General features: G+C 41.3%; 1 protein-coding gene and 1 long non-coding RNA gene across 4 annotated transcripts in view; one reads left to right on the plus strand and one right to left on the minus strand.

Annotated features, from left to right (window-relative positions):
* Window positions 1-26037, minus strand: part of LOC145458412 (uncharacterized) — a 222961-nt gene that overhangs the window by 143709 nt on the left and 53215 nt on the right. The window lies entirely within an intron of this gene.
* LOC145458973 (uncharacterized) overlaps window positions 1-26037 on the plus strand; it is a 57342-nt gene that overhangs the window by 25179 nt on the left and 6126 nt on the right. The window contains exons 1-4 of one of the 2 annotated variants that reach the window (XM_080337488.1): window positions 3875-4819; window positions 6459-6702; window positions 8498-10303; window positions 24729-24811. In XM_080337488.1, the coding sequence (XP_080193614.1) occupies window positions 4753-4819; window positions 6459-6702; window positions 8498-10303; window positions 24729-24811 (2200 nt within the window). In that variant the 5' untranslated portion in view covers window positions 3875-4752. Of the gene's footprint in view, window positions 1-3874; window positions 4820-6458; window positions 6703-8497; window positions 10304-24728; window positions 24812-26037 lie in introns of those variants that run through there. The other variant, XM_080337487.1, reaches the window with a different exon arrangement.

The following is a 26037-nucleotide window of genomic DNA, read 5'->3' on the forward strand; positions in this document are numbered from 1 at the left end:
ACGTTGTTGCGATAATCCGGGTATTGTAAACGGGTGGAATTAACATAGTAAGATAAGAGTAGATATTAATTTGCTTTGTACCTGCTTTGTGGAACAACTCATCAAATGCAATAGAGTCGATTTTCGTGGTTACTTTGTTTTTGACCACTATACTGATTGTACACATCTTTCTTTTTTATAATTATGCGCCTTTCGGACTTGGATAACTTGGCAATTCCAATTGCCGAATTAGATTAATTGGAGCTAAAAGATGCTATTCTAGTTCTAATATAAGTTGTGGATGTTTCTTTACTCTTATTGTAATCTAATGTGTGAAATGTTTCTATTCTCTAAATTTAATTCTAATCTAATTAACCGTTTTCCTGAAAACCCTACAGGTGAACTGTATAGTGTGAAATGAGACAAGCTTGCTGTGCAGACATTTGCCTTTCTCGTGCTAATGAGAATGATGTCTGACTTCATACGAACTGAACGTGATTAAATTTCCAAGTTTTCGCGAATTCAGTAATTCTAAATCTCATCTAATTTAGAAAAAACTGTGTAGCTATAATTCTAATTCAAGTCCAATTTAGATAAAAAAATGTTTAGATATAATAATAATTCTAACCTATTTTGGAAAAGCTTTTAAATTATATAGTTTTCCGACTATGATCATGACTAAGCAACCGTAAATATTCAAGTGGCTACCAATAGTTCGTATAGATTAAACGTTAACTGCGGCAGATTCCATAGCATGAAAATGATTTGCAAGCAGAATGATAGACCTGCGCATCCAATGAACTATAACAGGTAACAGCTTTTTGCTGAATAAATGTTTGTCTTGAAAGTGAAGATCTGTTATGATGAATGGGGGCATTGTCTTAAGCCGACAACGCAAATAAGTTCAGCGGCGACCCCGGCCATCATCCCTGCAACTAATGCGATGAAAATCACTCCTCATCAATTCACCAAGTCCGACAACCCGTATTTAGGACTCGAAAATAAGTGCGGGGCTCGGCGGTAAACAGCTTGAATGCGAACCCTCGCTGAAGGACGGGTAATGAAAGATTCATACAGCGGAATGCTTATGTTACACCTCTGAAAATATTCTGACGAAACATATTTTACGATGACATCATATGGCTTCACTTCCCTTCAAACGCGATGCAATCGCATATAACATATTGAACTTGCCTTGCTCTGACTTGGACAACTAGAAATATTTCAACTTTTTCAAATTAGATTGGAATGCGAATCATAGCTAATCAGTTTTCTTTGCAAATTCGACCAGAATTAGAATTATAGCTACACAGTTTATTCCAAACTAGATTAGAATTAGAAGTATTGCTACACCGTTTTTGGTCAAATTAGATTATAATTAGAAGTATAGCTACACAGTTTTTATCCAAATTAGATTGGAATTTGCATTATAGTTAGTTTTTCTCCACATTAGATTAGAATTAGAATTACTGAACTCATAAAAGCTTAATAGTAATATAGGTACACACGGGGCCTACGAATATCGTAGGCCCCGGTACACATTTTTCTAAATTCGACTAGAACTTAAATTGTAGCTATTAGCTTTCTCCAAATTGGATTATAATTGAAATTATAGCCACACAGCTTATTCCAAATTAGACTAGAATTAGAATTATTGAAACACAGTTTTTCTACAAATTAGATTATAACTGAAATTATAGCTACACACTTATTGTTCAAATTAGATTATAAATAGAATTATCGAAACGCAATTTTTCTCCAAATTATTATTAAATTTAAATTATAGGTACACAGTTTTTATTCCAAATTCGATTATAATTAGAATTACTGAATTCATAAAAGCTTAACAATTGAATCAAGTGCAGTTCGTATCATATCAGAGTTTATTATTCTCATAAGCAAGAGAATGACAAATGTATTTGCACCAAGCTTGGCCCGTTTCGCACTACAAAGCTCTCCTGTAGCATTTGCAGGAAACCAGTTATTAGATTAGAGTTAAAATAGAAACATTTCTCAAATTAGATTAGAATTAGATTACCGGCATATCGCTCTAATTACTATAACTGAACAGCTAGAATATGTATAGAAATTATTTTGGGGTAGTATGACATCATATTCTAAGAGATTTCAAGCGCGATATAATCGCATATAATATTATGAACTTGTCGTGACATTGCCGGGTGACTAGGATGACGTAATCGCGATAAAACAGGAGAGGCGTTGTAGTGAAATCATTCGGATTCGTAAGATGCAGTGGGCACGCGTTGTTTAGTCGCAGGAATCCGTGTTTTCTGGCTACGCCGCGAAGATGACACGGTATATCCGAACGCAAATAGAGCGGAAAACGTGTTGTAGAACAAGCTTGACACGGATTCGGAGCAGGATTCATCAGTCGAGACTAGAGTGCATCAAGTAGTTCTTCTGGTCTGTAGAGAGATTGTGCTACGGAAATGTCCTTCTGAAATACGAGAGCTGTGCTCGGCGTGAGGGAGATTGCCTGATTCCGGTTAACGGATCTTGGTAAACACTAAACAGATTCGTTTAATAATGCAGTCATAGCGTCAATAAGTTGATCAACTTTCACTGTTTCAACTAGGCAGATATAGTCATCAATGGTTTGCGTAACTTTAAATACCGCGAATGCTTGGTATCAATGATATGTACTGTACTACCTAGTCAGTATTGTGCTACTGACCCGCATGATTTGGGCTGTGATCAACATTGGATTGTAGATACGATTATAGTTTCATGATGGCCATTGGCAACGTAGCATCTTGAGTATTATTGTTATGATATTGATAGCACGACCAAAAAGGAGAAAGTCCGTCAGTTTCATGTATTTCGTATCATATTTCGCCAGGTCATAGTTAATTGATTTGCTTTATGGTACGTTGCGATTGTCCGTTTGACTTGATTCGCGCAATTATTGGCGCGATCTTGCCACGTTTTCTCGTAACCAAGGTAGATTTGAATGGAAAGATATCGCTGGCGAGTTTTAAATCATCGACATGGACCTTTGCGAATAGATTCGCGGTGTTAAAGGTGCAGATTATGTCCCACCCGTTGAATATACAGAGATTCCCGGAAAATTGCCGGTCCCGGCTATTTTTAATGTCGCCAGTATATTCCGAATGATTAATTACTATTATCATCACCGAAACAGCGCGCGTCGCTAATCAAGCGACGTGGAACCATTGCAAGTCGCGACGCAATCATTTGGCCGGTGAGGTAGCTTTGGTCGGCGTCGCGAGGTTGATGTTTTGCGAATGGAACCTGTTGATATTTCAGATTAAGGTCTCTCGAATCTGTATGTTCAACAAGTTTCGTTAAAGCAGCGAGAAAGCAGACCATTGAATTGTTATGTATTAAGTGATTGTGGTTTTAAAGATATTCAGGACAAGGCCTATGGTATGGTGCTTATAATAGTAGCTGTGTATACCTTGCCACCTCATTTTGTCGCTTGCGTCTTATATTCTCTGCATTACTTTTCATTCAGTGTACAAACTGTGCAGTGTGCATGCCTCTTATTTACTTCGCCTTGGCTAAGGTGGGTGTCTGATCTTAAAGGCTACTCCAAGTTGTTTCGACACCTTCCTATCTTTTGATCGTATCGCAGTCTTGTGATGTTTTGAAACGATGAAAATATTAATAAACCTGATTGATTGATTGATGATATCGCGAGAACATGTGACCAAAAAAAATCGCGTATTTCGCTCTTTTCCGCCATAATATAGGATGAAAAAACAGGTCAACGGAATGTTCTGATACAAAATCTTGCTTACTACCCCATTCCAACAGTTAAGATAAGTCAGATACATCAAATCTTATGGTAATATATCCCAGGGGTGTACTCTTAAACAGTGGAGTATATGGGGTATATCAGTATTGCTGTATCGGACTCGTTTTCACCCGTTGAAATAGGTATGAAAGCACAATTTAGTACCAGTAAGTCCCGAATAGTCAGATCTGCATCCCACTTATCTGGTGAATACATCCACGTAGGTAGATACAGTGTACAATAAGCTATATCGAACAATGAGCTGTTTCGTTTTTGGCCATATCACAACTGTGTAGGGAAATACCTGTTTAACCGATATCTCGGTTTGCTCTAGGAAAGGTACTGGCGATTTTGACCGGGTTTTATGCCGAAGTCCACAAGCTGTTAATCGTTTTTGAACACGATGTGTCGCTGATTCATTAATCTTTCATACGAAATCGGTTCTGTCTAAAAATCTCGTTTAGATCATTAAAGGAGCTATTATTTGCCTAGAACGTCTGGTAAATTGGTTAATGGTCCGCAAATAGATGCAGATGATAACCAAAACGTATGCTTTCTATCAATAACTTGGCGACCAAAGCTGTCTCTGAAGCGACATTGCGATTACATAATCACAACGTGCAGATCGACGCAGCCGACTGTCGAAAATATTATGTGCAGATTCAGTATAATATAATTACCTAATTGACACGCTTCTGAGACGTGCTTTATGGTACGTAATTCGTATTTCTCTATTATGGCCAACTTGGACTCTGCAATAGCCAGTATTGAGTATTGTTACGCACAATGCGCCGATGACAGTTTCAGTTGCTTATGAACAATAGCGTAAGCGGAAAGCCAGAAATGTGTATTCCTTTTTTGCTGTTGTGATAGTAACCTTATTTGGCATAATCACGCGTTCTTTGTAAAGATTATTCCTTAGTGCATAGCATATCTGTTGAGCGCAAGAGCTTGTGCCTCCATTGGAAGTATTTTTAATAATAATTCGACACTTTATGTTGGCACTCGGAGTACACAATACGGGCGAAATTATGCCACTGAAGACTTCACATAGGCAAAACGGTAAGTGCCATTGTTAGTGGCTGACAGCGTATCGCAGCAGTATTGATTTTGGTCGGTGTGTTTCAACTGCTCAGATGTTAAAATTGACGTTATAGAGTTAGTGCGCGTTCACGTGTAGCATATATCTTTGTATTTTGTCGTGTACCGTTTTGTGGTATTAACTTGTTAGCTTTATGCGAGTGTGACTCCCAAATAATGAACCACGAACCCCACAGCAAGGTGCAAGTTCAGTTCATGTAGCTCTCTCAGATATTCTACATGCCGGCAATATCTTGCTGCATCGGCTGCGACAATATTTCGTGTTATCACTGATAGTATTTTTTTACATCTTTCTTAGTTATGTGTTACGGGCTTTGGCCTGTTTCTATGTCTTGTGGTGACATCTTTACCGTCTATAAACAGATATTCGTGAACTTCTGATACCTTTAGCGACAATATTATTCATCAAATCAATTTTGACCCTATCAGCTGTCATCAACCACCCGAATCCCCTCGCAATTGTACCGGTGGAGGTCTGAGACATTACCGCAGCAGCGGCGTTTAAAGTTACCGCAGCAGCGGCGTTTAAAGTTACCGCTCCGCGAATATAAATAATATCATTAATTCAGCGATACGGCAGCCGTCGGGAAGCTGTCTGACGAGAATATAACTTCAAAACAATGGCAGAGTCATCCATAGTTCATGAGCCGGGCAGATGCCGCCGCTGGTGTCAATTATTCTAGTTTTCATTGACGGGCGAATATCATTTTCCAATCACTGACAGATTGAGTTTTTGTTGATTGAGAAACGAAGGTATCTTGACGCACCTATTCACGCGCTCGAGTTTCTTTATATCTCATCAATAGTTGGTGATGGTTTGTGACGGCTCTTACAAGTAATATTATCAATGTAACAACTTGATTGAGTTGTGCAAGTTGGCAAACTGTCAAGTAGAAGTAGTAGGCAAAACCTATTTGAGTGCTCGAAAATGTAGAAGTACATCTGATTGCTTCGACTTAACTCATTGGTATGGCATTTGCGGACGAGAGAGAATATTAGTTACCTTTTGCATTTGACTCTGAATGATTGTATGCTCGCACTTTAGCATAACTCATTCTGTATTGAACTCATGAAACGAAACTCCAGTATCAGCTATTGTCTTAGTCTCGGTAGGGCTGGACGTTTAGACCCCGTCACTCAAGTATGGTCGCAATCCCGGCTTGTATCAACAGTGCATTCAGGTATTACGTAAGCAGCCCGTGACTAATATAGGGTCAACGGATGGGAAATCCCGCCATGGTGCTAAAGAGAGCGAGTTATCATAGTCAAACACGTCGAAGAGACGATTGTTTGGCTAAAGGCGCCTCGAACCGGTTGCAGAAACGCGATACTGCTGACGTACGGAACTGCGTCACCCTAGTATGCTGCGCCGCATTTGCTGCTCAAATGCGCCACATGCGGTCCAGTTTTAGTTTGCGGAATCCAGCATAATGTCCTGACTCCTGAAACCTTCTATACTGTTATGACGTCATATTGGCTGGTACTCAAATATTCGATTCGATTAGGAATCAAATATCGCAGGTATTCGATTCGGTCCAGCCTTCGTTACGATGCCTAAATATTATACGAAGAAATAATCTTCTTTTCATTCCACGTTCAGATCTACCCTTCCACCCGGGACCGTTACAATTGTCGATCTTCCGGGACCGCTCGCCTCCTACGCCGCCGAGGTTTCCCTCCTTATCGGAACGGTATGACGTCTTGTTCGAAGCGTTCGTGAAGGACAGGCCGCTTTCAGAGAGCTTTGCGCGACGCATTTCCGCTTGCGACTTGAGTTCGTCCTCCGATGACGAGGTGTCAGAACTCTCCCCGGAATCACCTCTGAACCTCTCTGACACAGATAGGTGAGTAGCTTACGCCGTTACCATCGACTGTTCCCGATTTTTCGAAACCTAACAGATTGCTTCTTATCGTCAAAGCCACATACGTTTTCTATGATTTTGTGCTGTTGTGCACTATACACACTAATGCAGTGGTCTTCAACCTTTTTGGTCTGGTCAACCGCAGATGTAGTTGAGACGACCTCCTATACCCTGTATACGTAATAGCATTCGATATATATAAAAAATATATAACTGTATAGATTACTTATATAATGGCCAGTAATTCTATGCGGACGTGATCACGGCCTATTTAAGAAGCTGATTGCTACAAAGAAGGTTCGCACATTCGCGAACGTCATCCGCAGGATATAAACCACTGCCATAATATGACAAGTTTGCATGTACCCTTGTAGACCCTTTCGTACGGTGGTGCATTCCATGCATATTTTGGCGCACACCGGTTGAAGAAAGAGCCCTGGGTTTTGATGAATTGTCCATTTGGTTGCGAGTCCGTGGTAACTGGTAACGACGGTCGACGCACTTATATTAATTTATAGTACTCAATGAATTTTGTTTACCCTAACGTACTTAGTATTGTTGGATTTGGACCGACTACTTACCAGTGTTGGGATGACTCGAGTCATGACTTGAGTCGAGTCAGACTCGAGTCACTTTTTCGTATGATTAGACTTGACTCGAGTCACTTTGCTAAAATGTCTTGACTTGACTTGACTCGGTGTATTAGAAATGTGGATTGACTCGTGACTCGGAGCAAAATTCACGAGTCAATTTCAAGTCATCAAGTAATCGGTGTCGATAAAAATCACTGTATCTTAGATATGTTCGAATTGTTCGCGCAACGCTGGTGTAACCCGTGAGAGCGACCAATCATTCAATGATCGTGCGTTTTAATGAGCCTCCATCGTTCTCTCACAAAGATATTGATCGCAAACGAAGTGATCGTAGCTGACAGCCTCTGCTGTCGTAAACTATAGTATAGTAAAGTAATTTTGCAAAATATATATTTCTGGTCTGTGTTCTTAACTTGACCAAACCTCTTGTTTTATTGAAATTGTATTCAAAAATAGTTTATATAGTCCTCAACCATTGGCGCAGGCTCCAATTGTATCATATCAATTTGCAAAAGGGTAATGTATTGCATCAATTCGTTTCTCTATTCTCTATTTTGGCTGGTAACTATAAACTGAGGCTGTGCAATTACTTACGTAGCTTATTAGTTCTACTTATATGTGAGCGATACAGCGTCTTACTTGCGTGTATCTTTAACTCTATATTCGTTCATCGGTTCAAAATCAATGACCACTCAATCTGTATGTCAGACAGCTAGCAAAATGCAATGAAGTAATCGCACCTCATACCCCGAAAAGGCAATTTGACTCGAATTGTGAGTTGACTCGTGACTTGACTTGACTTGACTCGACTTGACTCGAGTCACCTCCGAAAATCGACTGACTTGACTTGACTCGAGTCACCTTCGAAAATCGATTGACTTGACTTGACTCGAGTCAAAATGTGCAATGACTCGAAATGACTCGTGAGTCGAAGGTAGTGACTTGATCCCAACACTGCTACTTACACTTCAAGCTTCAGGGTTTTTGAAGTTGTCGCCAATTTATCATGGCGCGTTTTTCCTTTCAAATTTTAGCAAGCAAGGAATGGTGTATGGACGGATTACCGTCGGAAGTGAAATCCTTGTAACATTTGAAATAGTTTTGGCGCATTTGGGAAAACGCTTTTACTGGTACTAAAGTAGATATGTAAAGTAATAGATTGACTTATATAACTCGTTTCACAGTAACATGTCAACGGACTACACCTCGCCCGGGCGATTCAGCCGTCGCCGGGACAAGCTGTTCTCCTCGTCGCAATCCAGCACCCTCGAAAACCGTCCCAGGTCCCTCTACGACTCGGCCAAACCGAAGCCGCCCAAGGAACAGCCCACACGCGAGAAAGACAAACCGGGAGACAGGCTGTTCAAACTAATGCAGCTGCGCAGAAAAAACAAGTCAGACAAAACCGAGGAACATTCCAGAAGCTCGTACGAGAAATCTTACGAGCCGGTGCCGCCCAACGTCACGTGGACCAATATAGTCGGTCAGTCGCCACCACGTTTGCAGCCCCACCCGCCGAGCACCAGCCCCACCTCCGCGTTGCAACATCCGAGGAAAAAACGGCACGCTCCCAAGCCTCCACCCAACGTTTTACCATACAATGGATCACCCAACGAGCCCAAAATAGACTCAAACTCGAACCCAGTCAATAATTCAACGAACTCAACTCCTAGATATGTACCAGACGAGATAAAGACGGAAAATTCAGGAAGTGTTAAAGCAAATGGCGCGCACGAAGCGCCTTCAGCGAACGACGCCGCCGGCTTTCATTATGAAGGAACAGAATGTACCGGTGGCCAGCGAATCCCGGACGTGATAGAAATCCTCCCAACAACGCCCCAAACTAGTTCCGTTGTCGAAATGATCCAACCAAGCTCAGAAACTAGTCCCACGACAGACCTTCTCCAAACGAAGTCCAATTCTGGTCCCTCTGCCGAAAAGATCCAAACCGCGTTCGAAACATGTCCCACCACATGTATCATCCGAACAACGTCCGAATATAGTTCCAAAACGGTCCCGGGCCTAACGGACACACGCCAGTGTTCCTACAGCCCCGGCCCGGACAGTGCGTTGGAAAGCCTTCGAAAGTCCCAACACGCCGTCGAAGAGCTCATCCAGAGCAAGGCGACCACTGAAATCGAAGCTACGCCGCCCGCTTTCGCGCGAGAACTGCCCGCCGATCTCGAGTCGATCGACTCCGTTCCGTCCAAAGCGTACCGCCGTTCCGAAAGTGCAATTTCGAGGTTTTCCGTGGCCGAACTTCACGGGACCGACTTGATCATAACTCTAATCGTGGACGATTTGATATCCGCTGTCGAGAAGAGGTTAACGGACGAAACCAAGCGGCTGTCCAGGTCCAGCCGCGTTTCCGTCCAGGACCACAACACAAAACCGCAATCTAGTGTGCCTAATAACATCACCAGTCCATATAACGAAACAGATCGCACGAAACAGCGACCGAAATCGCATAAACACCGCATTAGCATGGATAACGCAAGCAGCGGATACTCCAGCCCTGGCAGTAGCGACGAGTCGCCTCTATCGCCCGGGACACCCGCGTCTCCGCTGACCATACCTTCTCCCACCTCATCCTATTACTCCACATCACTGTCAGCTTCTTCATCACGCGTTAGCAATTTATCGAACGAACTGACTTTGGCGAAACCACAGGCTGTCGACGAAGGCCGGAAAACCACCGGCAACACGTCTCTTGAGCGCCCGCGCGCGGATATATTTTCGTACAGAAAATTCGCGAGCGTCAGCGGGGCGTCGCCGGTCGAAAGTTCGTTGGCTGAAGAGCTGGTACCCGGTACTGTGCCTAGCGAGGTGCCTGCTGCCGGTGATTACGGGGACAATAACAATAATTCTGAATCGGACACGCTGTCGGATATACCTGTCACGTTTCGGGGAAAGCCAATGCTGCGCGTGCGGTCGAAGAGCGAATACATTCCTTACAGGTCGGATCAGAGCGAGTTTGCGAACGCGCGAAGGTGAGATCTTTGTTTGCTATCATTTGCCACTGTAGGTTCTGTTTCGGGGTGCCCAAAGTCGTTTTTATTCGACGAGAAAAAGAAGTATCGTCAAAATCTATTATATTAGAAGTGGAATTAGCTATTTCCGAGACGTATCAAAATTACTTCGTCTGACAAGTACTCGACTGAGTAGATTCTGTCGAGGGGTCGCATGCCTTTAGCACTCTATAGGAGGGGGGCGTTTTTCGAAATGTATCATCGCGACTGATGCAAAATGACTAACGGCATTGTAAATATAGGTGTAATCTCCGGATATCTGTATTTAGTCGCGGTGATACAGGAGCTATTTCCGCGAGCTATTTCACTCACGCCAAGATATGAAAACTTGTGCCAAAATAACTGCCTACTTCTGAAAATCAAAATTGTAGAAAGCAAGTAATTTTTCCTAAAAATCTTTGAGTGGAAGTATTATTATAGCATAACCACTCAAGTAGTACAAGCGGGAAAAAACTACTTGCTTACGCTATAGTAGTATAAGTACTTCGACACTGATCACCTCTGATTCGATCTCGATGCGTCTGGAGCATCGGTCATTTCGAAAATAACATCTCTCGCTCGGTGACGTCAGTTATCTTCGGTGCATGTTTTGCGGTTGAATGCTGTGAATATGGATCTTCAAATAGCGATATGGGGCTGAATATCTGGTATACTTAACTATGTTGAGAGAAAAAGTTTTTGAGTAGAGGAATATGCAGGGTTGTTAGTAGCATCGCACGCGGACATGTACATTATACAAACTTATACGGTAACAAACTTGTACATTGTAATTTGAATTTTGTGATTTTAGGCGTATATATGAATCGTGAATCGTCCAACACATTTCAGTCATCATTGTCGGTCGTATTTTGGGACGGAAGAAACATTTTGACACTCGTAGAATGCGAATTATTCGAGAATCTTGTACCGACAGTGGTTAGCTATGGATCCCATGCGGTCGCGTGCGTAAATCGTGAATAACGACCGTATTACGTACGCCTATAACCAGGCCGTGTTATTTTTGGCATTTCAGGAGCCAGATGCCAAAACTGCCAAAAATAAAAATTTGAAAATGCCAAAAATAAGCAATTTTTGGCATATGCCAAAAATAAACGGCCTGCCAAATAGTGTATTTCGTTCATGGTGTTGTGTTAACAGGACCGCGTTACAAGCGAGAAGGGCGTTTGTGAAAGGCAGGTTTCTTAATCTGGGTCCATCCCCCCCATTTGGGGTGAAAGCATGGTGTCATAAATGGTGTGGGCATAGCGAGATTGAACGGATGACTGCATTTGGTTTACGTTATACTTTCCATTTGTCCAAAGGCAATTTTACGACCATGTTTGACTTGCTTGTCGAGCGCTAAATTAGATAAAACGGGTATCAATGAGAAGCTGCCGCAGTACTGATTATTAAAATATAAATTATATTCTGCTCATGGAACTGGAACCCCCAAAATCAACCACGATTTTTGCATTGTGATCGAGTTGAACATTGTGACGCAACAAACTGTCTGGCTACTAAATAGAATGTGTTGAGAGACAACACAGGAAACTCCTGGAAAAGGATCGGGAAGACAATTCTTTCCGCGACGAGATCGATGGCACTGGCGAAGTGATCTCTTTTCATGGTGCATGGAAGCCGGTTCGGCCCTCCAAAGATTTTGAAGCTCTGAAAACCTTTTGTGGATGACTGGCAACATTCTTAACCTCAACGGCTACTGTTGAAGCCGATATTTCCCAGATTCTCTGGGCGAGAAATGAATTTAGGAGAAACTTAGCTGACCTGAGTTTGGAAGCACTGTTACAGTGCACACGATTTAAGTCTATTCAACAGCTGTAACAATCAGCCGTTGAGAGTGTTTGTTAGGGTTTTCTTTTTTTTGCTTATTGGCACCGATTCCGATGAATACTGCACATTTTGTGGTTTCGTTTGATATTATTAACCTATGAAATCGTTAGGTTTTTTCTTCTTCCTATTGTTTGTTGGCATTGATTATAAGTGGATGCTGCACATTTTGTGGTGTCTTTTGACAAACTAGCCCAAATAAAGCGTTTTTGTGACTAATTCGAGGCTGAAACTATCTATTTAAAGGACGATGCCAAAACTGCCAAAAATAAAAATCGAAAAATGCCAAAAATAAGTTATTTTTGGCAGTTTTGGCATATGCCAAAAATAACACGGCCTGCCTATAACCCACATCGATATCGCATGGCATATTTTTGTATGCGGCAGCTGGCTCGGACGCAGCGCTTATACAAACGGGTCGCGTGTCGCGACAGAAAGATAACGAGCACTTGCGAAATTTGCGGATTCCGTGAGGACGGTTGCTTATATTGTGCTCGCAGAGGCATTTCGAACATGCTCAGTTGCTCAGCTGTTATTATTATCCGTTAGTGAATAGGCGTGCGGGCCGCGAGCGTAAATTTCGTGCGTTGCTAACCCTGTGTTGACGCCCATTATGTGTATAGATTGGAAGAGGGTCCAATATTTTTGCCAACGCAAAAATTTGGACACTCCCAAATTTTCATCTATAATACATGCCAGCTTCGAAGCTTAATTTATTCACGAATGTTATCTTCGCACGGAGTATGGAAATCGAAATCTTGGTTTATTTTGAAACAGAGATACTAAGCCTACACGGTGTACAGATGTGGTCGGTCAAGGTGTTATGTATTTTTCACCGCCTCCACTTCTACACAAGTTTTTTTTTTCGGCAAAACTTCGTAGTATTTAGGCTCTTTATTCTGTGAAGTATAGACTAGTATTGGGACAAGTTTGCATCGTGTTTACGAGTGAAATTGTCCTAGCGACTTGGTGATATAGCCCCGTACAACGACAATATATTTTAGAAACTTACAATCTGTGATATTGGATTAGTCATTTTGCGTTAATCGTTAGGTGAAGATGTACCATGCAATTTTGAAGGTGGTCACCTTTGATCAGCTGCTTAAAGTATACGTTGCCTCGACCAGCAAATCGGATTTTTGAAACTACTTAGTACTATTCAAATAGTTTCTCCTTCCACTTGGAATCTTCGATACTTCTACTCGTAAATGGGTAGAAATGATTACCAAAGATGACTACTTTATCCAATGTCCACCTCTGCCGGTGTAACATGGAAGGAAGTGTCGAGCTCCGGCGTTATTTATAAGGACACATCGCGTCTGTGACTTGAGGGTTATAATCCATGGAATGTACGGAAAATATCCTCCAGACGTGGGCATGACAACAATCTTCGATTAAATATAGGAGCTCTTATGTGGTGCGTAAGGCCAAAGTAAACTTGTGTGTACGATCCTTGTATTGTCCTCGCCTGTCGTCACAACATACATCGCTTTTGATTCAATCGGTAGTCGGTCAAGTGACAGTGAAGGTTGTGGTGAAGTTGTCAGTTATGGGATCAAATCATACCGGTTGTTCGACGAAGCATTGATCTTGTATATTTACACTACCAAGTGTAGCTTGACCAATGACGATGCTTGTTGCTATGAATGTAGTTTCCGTAAGACAGCTTTGATAGCGGACATTTTAGAATGGATGGGTTGTATCTGTCAGTGTGGCCCTGTAAGCTGTAACAACATATACGTACTCAAGTGTGGGTCACGGCCTTATTCGGTACATAACACGTAGGCCCCGATCAAGCCAATCAATACCAAGCCGATCAATCACATTTTTCGCATTAATGGTAGATTGTACGTGTATTGTGTAGGAATTGTTTCTTTTCTCCGCAATTTGTTTTTATTCGTTTGGTCATATCGCATTGTGTTAAAGTGGGTCTCAAACTAAAAAAAGGTTGGGAAGCACTAAACTAGGCTATAGCTGTGTTCTGATACGATGCATGTATTATATTGGAATACATATAGATTTAGCATCGTCCCGATATGGTAATTGAATTGAGGTTGTATACCGGGGGCCACGTAGCACATGGACTACTCTTTTGACATCGTCCATTCCCAGTCTCGTTGAGCGCTCTCGTAGATTTTTCATGTTATTCCTAATTCGGACCGTGTTATCCTATAATTGATTTCATCAGCTCTCTTGTAATATTGTAATCGTTTTGTAATTGATGTCGTCTCATCCGATACTCGGTTTTGATGATGCAACGCACATAAGCTTCGCTGTGACGTAGGTAGGTTGGTAGATTAGACCCCGATGGCTGTTTTTGGTGTCACTTGCCCTGCTACGGAAGTGGTACCTAGCGCTACTTTTAACCTCACTTGAAATTCCGTTTTTCTGAAAGTGGCTCCCTGGAACACAACGTTTGATGTTGAAGTCTTTCCGAACAGCGGTTAGAACTTGTCGCGTATAGATTTTAGACAATATTTATATAATGCTGCAAGTTTCATTCATACAGAAAGAGTGGTGTCCAGGGAATATAATTTTGAAATCCTTCAGCCTTATGAAAAGTTTAGAATGTATCGCGTTCATCTGCGTACAGTAGACATGTGATGTAGCATCTGTATTTTGACATATTCCAAGCATTTTCGCTCTAATCCGCTTCGGCACTAGAGCTTGGTTTTCCGACATATCCGCCGATTCGCATTGACTCACCTAAATAAATACCTATTTCGAATAGACTGGCGTCACGCAACGACTCGGGGATCCGCTATTATTCTCAGCGTCGATGATAGGTTTGTTTCTTTTGTTCGTGAAATTGCTCCGAACTTACGGTCGGGATGCGCTCTTCGTCAATATTTGACCACAACAGTAGACATTCGTTGATTCGGCGTCTTCAGAAACGATCATTTGCGAATATAGAAAGTAGAAGATGTAAGGAGTTAGTGGTACTGTGGTTTCAGCCCTGCTGCATTTTTCATGTTTAAATTTGTGACACAGCTTTATGATTGTTCCAGTTTTGTAACTTGTAAGGGTCGTATATGGAACTTCGTGCGGTTCCTGATTGTGCATATTTTATGTCTCGTTTATGACTGCAACTTCCATTTTTTTTGTTTTGGCCCGATTTTAGTTGAATGGGGTGTGATGGGGTTATAGCCAGGGTAGCGTAACTCGCCTGTGCAAACCGTCGTTCTTTGTGTACCGAAATCAAAGATCGTTGTTTCACCGCGATGGCTTCGTTTTTTTGATTAACATTTGCGAAATGCATGTGATATACAATTGAGAACAAAGGAGACTCTTTTTAGTGCATGCTGGTGTTGATATCAGTTGAGACTTTGTGGCGCTAGGATAGTGTCACGGTCATTGCAACCAAGCCAAGAATGTATAGAGAGGAGATTTTGTCATTTCGCACGTATATACTTTATACATAAAATATAGAGGCACAGAACTTCAATATACAATTGAATAATGTATTCTTGTTGAAATAGACCCGAATATATTCAGGACCGATACTGGTCAGGGTGAATCGTCAGCAACTATAGGAGAGAATTCAAAACCACTTTGTATATCATCACTCGTATCATCAAATATAACGTTATCAGCATAGAAATCGAGTCATCGAGGCTGACATATTTCTTCTGCTCAATGTATCAGCTGGGCCTAGGGTACCAGCCATTTTAGTATCAGAGAACTCGTGTTTATTATAGCTCCGAGACCTACGATACCATGAATATCGTAGGCCCCGATAGCGATATATCTTCAGGTAGTACGAAACCGTTAACTCAACATGAGCCATATTTCAGTATCTGATGTGATCGCCTAGTTAAAACTCATGACGATATTAGGTTTGCTTACAATCATCACTTAACTCGGGTGTTGACCCAACAAAGAAAAAAATATTACCATCGCCCTTCGCAATTCACCCAACTTGCCTCTTTGTTTTGGGGTCCCTGCTGTAAACAGCGTCCATCTGATGACTAGGAAATAGTCACCATCATTCGCTTTATTGCATGACTATTGACTATACTAGCGCCGACTTTCGTCACTGTTATTATCCGTGCTCAGTGAACCGCGCCGAAAACAGACCAATGAAATGGTTGTAAAGATGTTGCCAGACATATTTCGTGCATTGAAACAACAACATGTCACATGAAATGATTCGTAGGAAATTGGCCTGTTTCCTATCCACACAGTTGTATATGTCCGTGAATCACCAATTACTATTGATGTCATCAACAGGGTCGCGGCGAAAACGTGCTACTAGAAGGGCTGTGTTTCCTGTGTTTGGATAAGCATAAAGCTGTAAATGATAGGTATGATATTTTGGAAAATTGTTTTACGGCAGTTGGTAAATAGATGGACAACGGAGTAATAAGGATGAATTCATCCGCGGCAGATATTGTTCACATTGACAATGGTCTTTGACGTAACAACGTTCAGAACGTTGATGTTAAAACTGGCCATGTGGTGACTGGTAGTTTTTATCAACGAAAATATGAATTAAACTATCTCCATCGGGAACTAAACAATTTGTCAGGTCATTCAAGGATTCAGGGTTGGCGAACTAACATTATAGTATAGCAATCTGACTACATCTTATATTGTAATTGGGCATGTGTCGGTGGTCAACGTTGTAATCCTTCTGATTGATTTTGAATATTCAGTCGCTTTTCAACATTTCCGCGATGGTATTCATGGTTTTTGTAACCTCCAAATAACTTCCCACCATAACAATGCGTATCACGTCATGACGTGGCGATCATCACGTCATAATCGAATGCTATCTCTGATTGCGAATCTACCATAACTTTCGCAGAAATTTCATACTATCCCAGGACTTGCACATATTTCTGAACGGGTATCACAACTATCCAAGTTCGTAGGGATACATCTAGGGGTCTTTTTGTTGCGAAAAATTGATTGTACAATCCTTACGTAATCTGGGTTCTTTGTGGGTTATGTTTTTGTTGCGTTCAGATTGTTCGAAATCTTTTACGATACAAAGCATTGAAGCGTACATCAATAATGCAACACTGAAAATAACCCGGGATAAAGTCTCGCGTGACTTCAGAAAATCAGGCGCAGCGTAAAAAGTGATTTCACGCCGCAAATAATAGGTTACTGGATGCGCATACGTCATACATCACACGAACCCCCAAATTAGACTCTCCCGCTAAAGTTAGCGAATGAATCAATCAAACACAAGTGTGACTCAAACCCCATCTGTCGAGCCCTTGATCTGTTTTGGGATAGCACGCCTTACTGCCCTTCCAATGTCAACACTGTAGTACAGCGTCTGGGGTAGTGTTAACATGACGGGATTCCCACGCAGGCAAGCATCCGCGTCTGTAGTAGTATATTTCCTTAGCAGGAAATTCCCACCCAAAACATCGCCTTGATGCCTGTGATTCAAAATTCAATACGTCTGTGTGAAGTAACAGCAGGGCTGTAACCCACCCAGGGTATGACCTCTACATGATGAACCGATGGAACTATGATAGGTATATTTCATGCATCTAATGATTCACATTCGATTGTTCGTACAGGTGAAGTTGGTAATGACGCCACTACAGCTTGTCTAGCTAGGGCATTGGTGTTGAACCGACGGTCCTCCAAATAGCCTACAAACTGCAATCTCAATTGTAAAATGCAAGAAGTTGGAAGCTTGTGTATTGTTCAGGGAAATGGCAGATCAAATTTCAATTGATTTGTGCATCGTGTCGTAACCTAGAGATCATATTCTATGTTGGGCTTGGCGTCCGTTGCAATGCTGCAAGTGTTGCACCAAACTGTTTAAAATCAGCCTCCTGTTTAAGAGCAGTTATATTAAAATCGAAAAATACTTTTCGAACAAAATTCGCAATTTAGTGACATTCGACACGATAATAGAGGCTAACAACTTCAAAGTTGCAGTTCTTTCAAAGGAAATCGACCAATTAAAATCACGTTACGGGTTTTTAACAGGACTTCGGCTTGCGAAAACTTCACTAGAGACACGAAAACTTCAATGGAGACACGTATCACACGTGGTATACCTAAAAGTACCGGGAAATTTTTCATAACTTCGACGTTTCCGATATTTGTCGCGATTACATTTTCGGTGAATACTGATTTTTCAAGGATCAGCTGATCGTTTCAAAACTTTACCGGTTCCCAAGCTGAAAAGGTCGGGAACCACTGGTCCTGGGCATATTTCCGCGAAACCCGACTAAACGCCGCCCGCACAACTGCGATAAGCCTTCGTTCTTGCGCCGAGAGGCTTTGCGGATGTATTTATGATGATATCGCACCACCTGTAATAATCCACATGTTAGATATTCTGCGTGTTTCCGCTGCTTGCCAAGTTCGTGAAACTGCGAAAGGGTGTTACGTAATCCGACTGACGGTTCGTTATTGCACGAACCAATTATCTTCAAAATCCGTGAACTTAGAAAGGCGTTCAGAAAATAACAGCGAACTTAAAATCCTTCCATTACACTCAGCCACTTGTAACTTGCTTATTGTGACGTCACCCAGCAATGGTTATAGCGTCTGGTTCTAAAAGTTTAGAAATATGCGTTGTGGGAAATCCGATTTAATTGGCGCTCAGTGCTTGTCGGTATGCTATTAATTACCGCGCAGCGCAAATAAAAGAGAATGGTAACAAGTGAATTGTGTGCGCCGGCTGACTGTGTGAACTAGATTCCTTTTGGGAATGCATATGCTGCGTTTTAATTGGGCTATAGTTCTTTGGTACCGCACCATTTGGGATATCTATATGCAAAACTTCACCGCTTCGCGGCCGTAAAAACATCGATAGAGCCGGAAAAATTCCTTCACGTTTTTCGTAAACTTGTTACGTTTCATAGTGATTCAGAATTTGTAGCAGGAATGAAACGGACCTACTTGACATTGCGGTGGCCATCGCTAATATCAATAACAATTATGGCGTCGCATTCTTGGTGTACTTCCGCGTACCTCAGGTCATCGTGGCATTGGAATTTGCATTAGATGCGACTAGGACCGAGAAGGCCGCAATAGTGCGTATTGATCGCGGATATGTACTTTTTTATTCGTTGCTATCATTACCTATAACTGTGGCATCAGTGAATTAACCAGACGAATGAGAATACAGCATATATCGAATAGGTGAGTCTACCAATGTCGTATCAAATTTGGGGAAATTGAGTGCAGAACTGATTCGATCTCGAGTCTAGAATTTGAGTATCACTCATTATTACACGTATCATTATTGATACACAGCAAAAAAATTACTTGTAAAGTTCGATCATGTATCTTATATGAAACATTGAATGAGATAACACCCGTTACACTTGGTAAATAGTTTAATATCTAAAACGCACATAGTATGGCTACACGGCGGGTATCTGGCCACTTCAAAAATGCCGTTTCCATGGATATGTGTATCTTTACGCCTTGCGTTCCGGATGTTGTGGTACGGCCAATTTAGGTTTCAAGGCCCTCACGGCGGTAAGGAAGTATCGAAACGATAATATTATCGTTCATCAAATACTTCCTAGTTGCTACTCAACTCTTATAGAAAGTTTTAATCGATTCGGATTCAAGTCTATACCATCGATGTCCATGTCCACGTCCATGTCCATTGTCCATTCGTCAGTAATGAAGTACTATATCTATCAGAATCAGAGCATACTCAATTAGGTTTTGCCTACTACCTGTGCTACTTCAGTGGGGCTGGTTATGTTTTTTTACTACTGCCACTTCTACGCGATAGATTTTTCAGCAAAACTACGTGCTTGTTACACTTTGATTCTGTAGAAAGTAGAAATGAGTTCGTGTACCATCTAAAAATAGTACATTGAACGCTATCGTATTCAAAATTTCATGCTGTTGACGTCATATTGTGAGATGCGACTGTTGATATACAATGTTCTTTTCCGTTCTTTATTCAAAGGTAGAATGTAGAAGTAGAATGTAGAGATATGTTTTGGGGATATTTCCATCACGTTAGTTCGCGAAATTGTATCGAGGACTGGGCAAAATAGCCTCTATACGCCGGCAACTATCTATACTCTCGAAAAATGCACCTATTTGCAGCTTCGTTAGTCATGCTGCGTTAGTTGCGAAGATGCACCATGCAATTTTTAAATCTTTAAACCGTGCTGCTAAAATAATGGGGCACATGGCACCCACCGGCCCAATCTAGTTTTGGAATTTACGTGCTTGACTGCCTTTGAGACCTTCCTATTCCACTCTTTTGACTCTTGACATGTCGTTGAAATTGCTATTTGTACTTGTAATTGAGTTGATTTAAGGCGTATATTCTACTTTGACCTCACCTGGTCTATACTAGAATTGGTGTACCCATTTCTACCAATCAACCGTAGCGATATGCTGACAATACTGATACATACGCGCATTGCAGTACATTCAGTGTAGAGAGCAGCAATAAGGACCTTTCCAGCTAATTGGTACCGCGTTCCTATTAGAAAACTTAGAAAACTGAGTCGCGACCATAAAAATTAGTTCGCTCAATCGCCTGCAACCATCGACACAATGGAATCGAGAGCGCCGAGCGACTTTCCTTTGATTAGACCGACCTTAAACCGCTGCGAATTTCCGCCGGCACGGTTTCGTAAACAAAATAAAAGTTCAACCAGTCTGTTCGATACAATGCGCTCTATATTGATCGGCCGGGATAGGTTATTTACTTAATTAACCGCGATGCTTTTATGACACGCGAATCGCGCTATTGTCTCGCTTATAGACAAGAGCGTGTATTTTTCGAACTCAATACACAGGATCTGAACAAGTGACCCCAGTAATATCAATTGCGGACTGTCCGTTGTTTATGCAATAAAAGTGGTGGTAAAACTTTATTTCGTGAACGACTGGTATATGTCAGTTAAACTTTGCGGCAATTTGTCGTTTCGGTGTGTGGTTTCAATTTGGTTCGCCAACGCTATGGTCTTATGGGGTAACGTGTTTTGGGGTGATATTTGAGACCTGTGCGACGTCCAATCTAGCGGATATGACACTGTTTTGTTTGAAGCAAGTATAGGTATTGTTCCGACTTCGTGGGACGTGTAATTCATTCGGATTGACTTAACCATGCAGGTTTTAGGATGGGGTGTGGAACTGACATTTGCATGTGGAATACGGACGCGTCTATAACAAGCCGTCTATTTACGCTTAGACGAGATCAGTTTCCATATGGTGACTAATGAGTCATGACTAATGAGGGTAATGAGAGCAATTGGGACAATCCTTAGTAATTATAAGCAAACTATCTCGAAATGGCGTGAAAATGTTCAGCACGGTGGTGTGATTTACTAAGGCTCGTGTCGCATAGTAGACTAATATGCAAAGATTCTCTCGCTGTGTTCAGGACATATTATAATTTGTTGGATTAGTTTTGTCACACACCTAACTATGTAAATCGTTGTTTATCATAGGGTTACCATACGTCCTCTTTTAAGAGGATTTGTCCTCTTTTTTGACTTTTTTGAAAGTGTCCTCGGAGGACGCCCTTTTGTCCTCTTTTTTGAGATTTTGTCCTCTTTTTTGAAAATTTAGGTCACATTTATAGCAAAATGCGAGTGATATGCCGTAAATTAGCACAGAAGTGACGCTCCGGCGGGTATTTCGGAGTGAAAAACGGTGATTTAAGCTCTAAGCGAAAAGTTGACCTTTTTTTTTAGTAAACCGATCACAAAGTGGGAAAAATTCACCGATTTTTGAGAATTCTTCTCCGGTTTTGCAAGTCTCAAATTTTTGAAAAAGTGTCCTCTTTTTAGATTTCCAAAATATGGTAAGCCTAGTTTATCAATATGTTGGAATCTTAGATTGTCTAATCCTTTTTTGGACTACGCGCTCAGCCATCGAATGACCAAGCTGCGAAACCAATTCAGAACCCAATGAAGTCGTTTGTACGACTGTTGTCACAGCGCAAAGGTGTTTCCCTAATTACCGCGACCACTTATATGATGTAACATCCATTGTTGGCGACCGGCGACACCCAATTACAAATAATAAGTCGCAACACCATTGTCTTGTACAAATTTAACAGTCAAACGCGCCTTCGACTGCTATTAGGATTATAAATGCTAATCGTGATCTGCTAGGAAAAGGACTCCAACAATTTAATGAATGTTTGCGAACTTCAATTACTATTCGATATATATGCATATTAATTGTATAATTGTATGTATCTACGGAACGCGAGACGTAGTCGTAGAACAAACAATTCCGGTATATCCTTGTGTAGTTGATTTGGCTTCCAGCTAAAGGCCTATTTCGAGGCGTGCGCGGACAATTCCGTGATAAATGGACCTTTTTGTCCTCACGGCCTCTACTGTATCAAAAGCAAAAGAAAAAGTGAAAATTTAGTAAAAAGAAAACTCTGGAAGCTGCAAAAAGATAGGTCAACCCGATTGAGCTTTGAGAAATAACTGGATCACAGTTTGAGCAAAACTAAGCGAATCATACCCTAAGCGTACCGGTAATGGCAGTGTCATGACATTGTTGTTGCCTTTCTCATCAAAATATCGCTGTGTCTTGGATATTCAATATGGCACGCGACTGGCTCTTTCCACTATAAAAGTAATAACAAGCATCACATTAACTGAATATCTGATTAATGTACTATGATCGTTATTGTGGGTTGTATTTATATGATTTCGTCAATCTGACTAACGGCTCCTGTATAAACCGTTTTTTAAATAAATATTCAATTGATTTGATTTTCAAAGGAACCACGGCATGAAAAATGTTTTAGCCGATTCCAGATAGAATTTCCCCGGGGTTGATGCAGCAGTGTAGCAAGCACTGGTATTCAGTCCTGTGGAGTGTACTGGCAGGGAAATACCATTAGAATTTGTTGACTCCATTCGTCGGTGAAGGCGATTGGTGGACTAACTGTGACGTAATTCGAGTCGCGGTTACGTCGAAGCTCCGGATATGTGCATTTGCCATAGGTGCCAGCTCCGTATCTTATTATGTATGTCTGAACATTCGTTGCATGGGACGTTAGAAATTCAGTTCAATCGATCTGAGAAACGCGGGCATTCGCGGTTTCATAAGCACAATCACTTATTTCTGTACCTGGTATCGTTTCGGATATATTTGGTACTTCAAATTCGTACCTATCGGCTTGACTCTAATTTGGGAGATTACTAGTTGAATATACACGACAATAATGACCTGGTATTGGTATAGTTATGTCATAATTATCGCAAGCATTTTGCCGTTTCACTTCTAGTTTTCCGGGCTCCTGTCTATCGAAATATTAATATCTATGAAGTTTTATTGTATGCGTTGATGGTTATCTTGTCAGCAGAACACATATTTGATAGGCTACGCTGTCCGTATATAACTATAACTTTACACTGTCCTTGAATGCGTTAGTGACTTGACTCTACTTTGGTAGGAACAGTATGTTGCTCTTGAACGATTTGGAGCGAGTAAAATTGAGAAGATGTAATTATCGTAATGTACACCAGCCCGTTAATGCATATATTTTATTTATTCATTTGACATGCTGACAGCGATCAGATAGATTGGTTCATTTTCACAAGCAGGCTCGTTTCGCACTATACAGTTATACTGTGGCATTTTCAGGAAAACCAGAAATTAGATTAGATTTTAAATTAGAGCATAGAAACATTTCACTAATTAGATCAGAATTAAATTGCCGACATATCGTTCAAATTAAGCTAATTAGACAACTAGGAATTATCTACTTGTCCGAGTCTGCCTGTGGCTTTGTATATTGAAATGGGAACACGGGATGATAGAATATTCAGCGAATAAACAACCATCGATCCAGTTTGAATCCAAATACATGATATCGCAATGAAATCACTGCTTCCCGTGATACTTCAATGGTATTGTCCGTGGGCACGAATTGAAATACAGCTTTTCAGTTTGTGTATTGGAGGAATGTAGGAACACAGGATGATTGCAAATTCTAATTCATGATAACGCAATGCGATCACCGCTTCTGTGAGACTTCAAAGTATTCCTTGAACGCAACTTGACGCTAGGAGTTCCGCTGTCATTCGCAGTTAAGCACAAAACCAAGTCTTGTCAGCACCGTTCAAGCTATTATTGATAAAGATTACCAATTGTTAGGGGTAATTACTTACAAGAAGCCACTGTGCGACAGACTGATTTCCTATTAGAGAATTGAAGGCGTGAATTATGAGATAACAATATCGTCGGCTAGTTGTGACAACGCCGTATGAATGACTAATGATCACCGTTGCCATGTTGTACAAACTTTGATTAAACATCAAATCAACAATTGCCGTTATTATTCATTTGCACAAAAGTCAAGTTAGCCCGCAGATTTAGGCTAGACATATTGCAAAAGTGCATTGACGTAACTAATTCGGTGGATATTTCATATTTTACTGCCCTTGTCGAAGGTAGCTTTTTGTTCACGCCGTCGATCAATCCGTGATTGCTCTTTGCGTGATTCGAGAGAGGGAAAAAGGCTCTCTCTCTCTGGCCTTGTTCATAAGTCGAAAACCTCCAAATTCCCAATTCAATCATTCATCGACTTTCACTTGAGATTTACTGACTAAAGCTTTACAATGCGTGTTTACAGTCGGGTAAGCATCTGTATGGTTGAGAAGCCGACGGACACTGGGAGTTTATCGAGATCACAGGCCAAGCTTTATCATCAAAAAGGTAAGATTTCACTGTTTTCATGACATCTGAGTTGCGCTATGCTGCATGATGTTCTATATTACAATTAAATAGGAGATTCATATTGAAATGAATTAATATTTTCGCCTGACACTCGTCAGGTTGAATCGTCAGCAACTAGTAGAGAAGTGAATAGAATATTGCATTAACCATTCGGATTTATTTCAATATGAATATACTATCCAATTGTATTTTGTAATTCTGTACTTTCAAGAGTATATTTAAGCAACGGTACGAGGAACATGAATTATATCTACGTACATGAATACACTCAAACATCTGGTTTGCATCATGTCAATGATACTGTCGCGAATCTATGAGTATAGGTGAATTTGTTGACTACATGCTTAGAGCATGGCTAATGATTTGGGTAATTGACAAGTACACGCTACTTCAGCCATCCAGCCTTTATGACGAACGTATATGTCGCTGGTGATTAATTTTCACCGGTCCTTCTCTGGCTGTGATACTAATAAGTCTCGATGAAATGAGCATCGAACAAAGATATCTGCGTGGTACCTCGTGTATATCGTTATTGTACGAGTCCGTCCCTGATAGTGCTTGTAGGATACCGGAAATGTAAAACCCAAGGCGATGGCGACAACCTTGGTTTACAAAATATCAATTAGTCACACGGTAGTCAACTTTCTACTCTCGGAAATATCATTTTTTATTTTGGTCGAGATTTTAGAAGTAGATGTGGGCGTTAGGCATTTCTTAAAAATCAATTGACGCGCTCTGTAATTATAGCAACACGATAGGTTTGAAGTATTTTGATATAAATCGGTGTCGGCAATCGGGCAACACCTGGGCGTGCTGGTTAGTCACGGTGCGTACGCCTAAACCGAATTCTCGCTATGTTGTGATAGCACGTTGCACTATCATCTCGACAAGCCGAATATTCACTTCTCACACGGCGTGAGGGTGCTTGAAGGCGTTTTATTGTGAGCCGACCGCCGTCATATCGCTGTGGTGGATGACTTCGAATGCATCTTCAATTCCCATTGTGACGCGTTAATAGTCCATCGACTTTCACGGTAGGCGTCGTCAATTGGGGTTCTCGGAAGGTGCCGGGAATAATCTGGTACTGTTTAGCAATTAGCACGCGTTACGATTTGGACTGCTCGTAAAACAAGAGTGTATACTCGCTCTAGTTCAGCAGTGGTCATTGCGAAACGGTCCTTGTGAGCGTTGCATGCACTAGTGTC

Source organism: Botryllus schlosseri, chromosome 16 (genome assembly GCF_051294905.1).
Source record: "Botryllus schlosseri isolate E-star chromosome 16, Bs_hap1, whole genome shotgun sequence".
In the NCBI taxonomy this organism is placed as follows: Eukaryota; Metazoa; Chordata; class Ascidiacea; order Stolidobranchia; family Styelidae; genus Botryllus; species Botryllus schlosseri.